This window comes from Eulemur rufifrons, chromosome 9 (genome assembly GCF_041146395.1).
Source record: "Eulemur rufifrons isolate Redbay chromosome 9, OSU_ERuf_1, whole genome shotgun sequence".
In the NCBI taxonomy this organism is placed as follows: Eukaryota; Metazoa; Chordata; class Mammalia; order Primates; family Lemuridae; genus Eulemur; species Eulemur rufifrons.
The window spans coordinates 11,328,085-11,334,836 of record NC_090991.1 but is presented as its reverse complement, the minus strand read 5'-3'; the positions used below and the strand labels follow the sequence as shown (position 1 = coordinate 11,334,836).

At 50.5% G+C, this 6,752-nt stretch overlaps 1 protein-coding gene across 2 annotated transcripts; it reads left to right on the top strand.

The window, feature by feature from the left end:
• The first annotated feature begins 37 nt into the window (after positions 1 to 37).
• INCA1 (inhibitor of CDK, cyclin A1 interacting protein 1) lies at positions 38 to 6,309 on the top strand. 2 transcript variants are annotated; one of them, XM_069483409.1, is made up of 7 exons: positions 38 to 142; positions 1,882 to 1,941; positions 4,234 to 4,347; positions 4,578 to 4,617; positions 4,876 to 5,069; positions 5,534 to 5,699; positions 5,925 to 6,309. In XM_069483409.1, exons 1-7 carry the CDS (start codon positions 105 to 107, stop codon positions 6,069 to 6,071), a joined length of 759 nt encoding a protein of 252 aa, XP_069339510.1. In that variant the 5' UTR covers positions 38 to 104; the 3' UTR covers positions 6,072 to 6,309. The 2 variants fall into 2 exon arrangements, with proteins under 2 accessions (XP_069339510.1, XP_069339511.1); XM_069483410.1 differs by lacking the exon at positions 38 to 142 and adding an exon at positions 324 to 376.
• The last annotated feature ends 443 nt before the right edge of the window (positions 6,310 to 6,752 follow it).

The window sequence follows — 6,752 nt, the reverse complement described above, 5'->3', positions numbered from 1 at the left end:
CCCAGGCTACTCTTGTTAAAGGGGCAATGCTCCCGGACTGTGGGGCCCACCGAGCGGGGACGCGGGAACTAGTTGAGGACACATAAGCGGAGCAGAACGCCGCGATGCGACAGAGTTACAAGTGCCTGAGGAGCGGGGGAAGGTGGGGGCACACCCTGCAAGGGACCCAGGCCCCGGACTCGCGCACGTCGCCGCCGTCGGAGGCGCGCTCAGGGGGCGGAGCCTCCTGTCTGGCCCCCGCCCAGGAGGCGGCTCCGCTCAGGCCCCGCCCCCAGGCGCGCGCCGCCGGCCGGCTACTCCCGCGGCACCAATCGCGGCGTCTCTCCAGCTCGCGGCCGGGCCCATAGTTCTAGAATTCACCGCGCAGCTGCCTCAGGTGCGGGGGCCACGTTCGGTCGACGTCGGCGCAGCCAGTCAGGCGCTCTGACTCCGCCTGGCCCTCAAGTTCGGCTGTCCAGGCGGCCCTGGCCGCTGCCTCAGGCCCAAACAACCTCCTCGGCGCGGCTGCCCTCTCAGGCCCGCAAGCCCTCCTCAGGCGGGAATTCCCTCCTCAGGCCCAGGCCAACCCTCCCGACCTCGCCCGGCCCTTCGGCCCCAGACTGCCCCCTCAGTCTTGGGCCCACGGCCAGAGGGACTCCTCGGCCTCCAGTTATGCCCTCGGGCTTGGCTGCCCCGAAGGTCTGGCCATGCCACAGTCCACCTGCCAAGGGTCCCCTTAGTCCCTTCAGCTGTGGAGGATCCTGTCTGGCTTCCTTAAGCTCCATCCTGCCCCTTGGATCTAGGTCACCCACTGAGGCCCAAACTACCTGAGGTCTCAATGCCCCTCAGTGTCCTGCTGACCCCCTTCTGGCCCATCCACTGACACCCCACCCCCCTTTCAGCCCGATCCTCCCCATCTGCCACCTCAGGCCTAATTACTCCTCTCTCCATTTTTCACCTCATGTAACTGCTTTCTCAGCCCATTCTTAGTTTCTCTTGGATAAATACTAGTTCATCTCTAACAGTTTCCAATTTGCTTTCTTTAACCTTTGTGCAACTTATGTGCACTCTCCTAACTTATCTAGTATTCTTAATTACCTTTTCTATCCAGCCCAGCTGGCTCTCAGTTCATCCTTGGCTGTCCCTAATTCCTGGCTCTGTGCAGCTGACCTCCTGCTCCCCTTTTGTTTTTATTGTTATTGTTAGTGTTTGCTTTATTTTTTTCATTTTTTAATATTTTTTTGTCTTTAGAGATGGGGCCTTGTCTCTGTCACCCTGGCTGGAATGCAGTGGCACCATCATAGCTCACTACAGCCTCGAACCCCTGGGCTCAAGTGATCCTCCTGCCTCAGCCTCCCAACAGGCTGGGACTACAGGCATAAGCCACCGTGCCCAGCACCTTCTTACGTTAGACATTCCCAACTGTGCCTTCCTTCCTTGTGACCAATTGACCAACCACTCTTTTGACACTTAACTTTCACTCATACCTGATTCATTTACCAGCCCTCAATTCTGCCACTTCTTTAACTTCCCCCAACCACCAGCTACACCCAAATGCCTCTGCCCCATCCAGTCTCCACCTGTCACCCTTTTCCATTTCATCATCCCATATTGCCAGTTAAGTCACTTAACTGCCATCTGTAAATTTCACTTACTCTATACATTTAGCTTCAGAAAATTTTCTTTCCCGTTTACCTTTTATCACATCTACTTTTCCTGTGCTCACCATCTTCAACCTGTATGTTCAATTAATAGTCCAGCACTAGACATAACTTTTAAGGTCTCTTTCCTTTTTCAGGATCCACACATTTTCTTTCTAGTCTCTAGATCTGCTACTGGTCTCATTCTTACAGCCATTACTTGAGTAATGATTCATTTTCCTTTATTCTCCCGGCACCAAAGAGGAGACAGTCCAGTCATGCAGGTACAGGAAGAGGAAGACAGCCTCATACCCTTTGCCAAGTGAGTTCTCCCCACTGGGTGAGGAGGATGGGGATGGGATGGGGGGAAGATTGCATGCCTGGGTCCTTCCCTAAAGGGATTAGGAAATAAGGATCAGGAAGCTCAATGCCTGGTCTCAGGGGATTGATGATTCATGAATTTATTCAACAAATAGTTTTTGAACACTGCAGTGTTCCAGACACTGTATTAAGCACGAGTGATTAAGCCATTAGTAGGATGGGGTCCTGCTTTCATAGGGCTTACATCCTGGCAGGGAGGGGATGCATAACATATAAATACATATAATTTCAGCTAGCGATGAGTATCATTAAAAAAATAAGAGTATAAAATAATGGAAAATTAAATGTCTTGAGAGACACAAGGTTAGATAGAGTGATTGTGGAAGACTATTCTGGGGAGGTGGATTTGAATTGGGATCTGAAAAATGAGAAGGAGCTAGTCAACATAAAAATGGTGGGGCAGGGGGAGAAGAAGGAATAGTAGGTAAAAAAAAAAAAAAAAGCCCCAAGAAAGAAATAAGCTTGGTATGTTCTAGGAACAGGAAGCAGACCAGTGTAACTGAAACTTGGTGATCAAGGGAAGAGTAGAGAGTAAAGTCAGAGAGTTAGGCAGAGGTCAGATTGCACAGGACCTTACAGGTCATCAAGAAGAGTTTGGATTTTATTCTAAAGACAGTAAGAAATCAGTGAAAGGTTTTAAGCAGTAAGTGACGTGAGCAGCCTTTCTTTTTCTTTTATTTTTTTATTATGGAAAAATGTTTTCTTTAATTTTTTTATTATGGAAAAATTTCTAACAAATACAGAAGTAGAGAAAATAGTATCATGAACCCAATGTACCATTTTTAGTCATCTTCAATAATTATCATCATATGGATAATTTTTTCATTTCTACACTCATCCCATCTAGCTCCCTACTTCTCAAATTATTTTGAAGTATATCTCAAACCTTGTATCATTTCACATGATCTTTTTTGTTTGTTTGTTTGTTTGTGACAGAGTCTCACTCTGTCACCCAGGCTAGAGTGCCGTAGTGTCAGCCTAGCTCACAGCACACAGCAACCTCAAACTCAAGCAATCCTTCTGCCTCAGCCTCCTGAATAGCTGGGACTACAGGCACAAGCCACAATGCCTGGCTATTTTTGCTATTATTTTTAGTTGCCCAGCTAATTTTTTTCTATATTTAGTAGAGGCAGGATCTCGCTCTTGCTCAGGCTGATCTTGAACTCCTGAGCTCAAGTGATCCTCCTGCCTCGGCCTCCCAGAGTACTAGGATTACAGGTGTGAGCCACCATGCCTGGCCCTCACATGATCATGTTTTAAAAAACTACTCTTACTGCTTTGTACAGAACAGATTGTTGGGGGCTGATAATGGGAACAGGGAGAGGAGGAGGAGACCATTGCAATAGTCCAGGAATGGGAAGATGATCAGGAATATGGTGGTGGGGGTGGAAATGGTGAGGAGTGGTCAAATTAGGGTATGCAGTTTTTTAAAGGTAGAACTGACAGGACTTTCTGATGGATTGAACATGGGAGGTGACAGAAAGTGATGAACACCACGTTTTTGGACCTAGCAACTGGGCATTTGGGGTGCCTTTCAGGGAGAGGGGGAAGGCTGAGGAGGAGACGTTGAGTGGAGCCCAAGGAGGAACCAGGGCTGGAAATATAGATTTGGGAGGTGTTGGCACATTGGTGGTATTTAAAGTCATGGGTCTGGGTGAGATCACCTAAGAAGAGATGGAGAAGATAAAGGGCCCCAGGCCTAAGCCCTAGAACACTCCACTTTTTAGAGATCAGGAGTGCAGTAATCATTCAATCTGTGGGCTTTGGAAGTGAGGGCCACTGGTCTCTAACAGCTCTGCACACTTCTCCCTATCTCTTAACACAAAGATATTAGTCCTGAGATAGGGGAGACAAAGTAGGGGTAAACAGAGATTTTCTCTCCTGGATCCTTGCAGTGACTTAAAGGAACCCTGCCTGTCATATCACCTAAGTATTCAGGGCCTTCCTCTTTAACAACTCTGCTTGCTAAACATTATGTTCTCTGGCTATGAGGTGTAGAAATGTGAGGTTCAGTGAGATCTGAGGCTCAAACAATAGCCAATCTCCACCCTCAGTGTCCTTTCAAATCAAAGGCATCATCACTTTCCTCAGCCAGATTGGTTAAGAGAGGACATGGCCTGAGGGAACGTGGGCAGCTGTATGGTCCCACAGAAAGATGGGCACCTGAATCCTTGGGGTGAGTAGGTGCCGTAAGGAAAGAGCCAGACCTGAGCCTACCTTGTCCTCGCCTCAGATGTTCCAGGGTGGTCAGCCGATCTCCACCCCCACACAGGCCTTCCCAGAGCTTCAGACCAATGACCCAGCGTTATGGAGATGCCTTCTGGGAGAACCTTAGTCAAAGGCCCAGGTAAGTAGAAAAGGAGAAAGGGGAAACTAACTGGAAGTGGGAAGGTGAGGCTGTGTAATTTTTAACTGCCATAAATCCTTACAGCAATAAGCCCTAGTCTAGGGATAATTTTCCACTGGCTGGACATTGTAGCTCCTTATGCCAGACAGGAGGTTGGGAGAGGTCATTAGAGAAGGAATATGGATGGGGGTGTCCTCTCTGCACTTAGCCCTTTTCTTTGTGTTTCACAGCCCCACCTGGAGAGAGGAAAAGTACATTCCACCCCTGCTGGTATGACAATCTCTCTGCCCTTCCATACTTCTCTGTTAAAATTGCACCATCATCATGTCCCCAGCTCTCCTTATTACCTCTTCCCTCTGGGATTCCCCAACCAGTGCACTGACCAGACCCTCCTTTCCATGAATCAATCATCATGTTTGCAAGATTACAGCTGGGTTTCTCAAGACCCCTGACTCCCTAGTTCAGTTCAAGTTCCCCTGAGAGACCCAGTTCTTTCCTCTAGCTCCTTTCCCCCATTCTCTGGCACAGAGAGGCACTGGTTTCTCCCTGCCTGGCCTGTACCCTCCTGAGGGGCTCCCACCCCCTGAGATGCTTTGCAGAAGAAAGAGAAGGAGGTCGAGTATGGAGGGAATGCAGCAGGGACCTGGGGGCATCCCTGCCCGGGTAAGGGCTGTCTCTTATCACCTGGAGGACCTAAGGAGGCGCCAGAGAACCATCAATGAGTAAGGAGGCAAGACATCTGGGTTATGGGAGCCAAGCAGGGTTTGGGGGCAGGATGGTTTGAGTTAAGGAAGGGGTTGAGAGCTTTGAGAGAATTGGAGGTTGTCTGGGAAGGAGCCATGGGCTTGGTGTGATTGAAACAGAATTTCTAGAATGTGGAAAGGAGGAGGGAATTGAAGGATAGAGGGAGAGCCACATGAGCTGGAAGGAGTGGAAAGGGAGTCCCTGAAGACAGGAAAGCACATACATAGAACTGGAGGACAGTGGGGAGCTAGGGGGTCACCTCTGAGTCCCTGGAATAAAAATGCTTTAGTCTGAGAAAAGCAGAAAATTGGAAATGGAGGATTGGAGGTCAAATGACTACACCCTTGGGTCGCAGCAGGAAGTATTTCAGAACTGAAAGGTAAAGAATGGAGAGACAGGAAGCATGGCTTCCAGCACCTCTCTCCTAAGTCTGTCTCCACAGACTGAAGAAGGCCCAGTGGGGCAGCTCTGGGGCTGCACGTGAGTCCCTGGTGCTTGCTGAAGAGGGCTGTGGATTCCCCAGCACCACTGAACACCCTGATCAGGAAGAAGAAAGGGCAACCTATCCACAGGAAGAGGGCCATTTGCTCACTCCTGGCAGAGCTCAGGTATGATTGGAGAGGAACATGGTGGAGTGGTGGAGGGTGATGTGGACCCCTGGTCTTGCACCGAAAGACAGCAGATGCTGTGAGCCGGGTTGGATAGCTGGATTTGGGAGGAGCAAAAATACAGTAGGTGAGAGCCAAAGACTGGAGGGTACGTGGGCTTTGGAACTAGGAAATCTCGAGAAAGACCTACTTTTGTATTTTTTTCAATTTCTTTTATCTTTACAGCTGCTTTGGTCTCCCTGGAGTCCCCTGGGCCAGGAGGAGTCCTGTTCCTCCAGGTGGCTGCGCTCTCTGCCCTCCTTCAGCATTGTTACAGCCAATAGGAACCCCCTTTACAATCCCTGGGAGATGGACCTGGAGTCTGAGGAGTAAGGAGAGACCATCTGTGCCCAAGATACTGATGGTCCCCCTGAGGGACCAAAAACTAGTTCCACCATTAGAATAGCCCCCATTGCTGAAATGAAGGCATTTCCCCTTCCTCAGCCTCTCCAACTGCCTTTCGCCTCCAAACTAGGCATTAACAGCCCCCTTGGGCCCCCATCTCAACCCACCCCTCTCACAGGAGCTCGCCTAGTCCTGTTTTCCTTTAAGCCCAGCTCCTGGCCTTGTGTTCTTCTCTCTGTTCCGTTATTAAAAAGCAAGCAAGTGGAGTCCGGAGTTGTCTTTCTCCCTGTGAAGCAGGGATGGAGAGGCTAATAGGGAATGAGGGGAAGGAGGGCTCCTTTCACCTGTTCGAGGGCCCAGTTACAATGAAGCCGGGCTGGGTCCCCAAATTCAAGGAGGCTTGCCCGATGCGAGGGAAATCCTGCCCCCTACTTCCAGGGTTCCTAACCCAGCCCCTCGAGTTCCAGCACTGGACCACCGCCCCCAGCCCATTCTCCCAAACCGGGAGTCACGTCAGTCAACCAAGCTTCCGCCTCCGGGACCCGGAATCCTGCCCCTCGGCGCTGCTGCCCCTTCGCAGCAGTCTGTCCCTTGGCCTGGCTCGGGGCCCTGGAAGCCGAGTCCCTCCCCCCAGCGCCCCACCCAGAACCCCACGTGTGCTGACCCCAG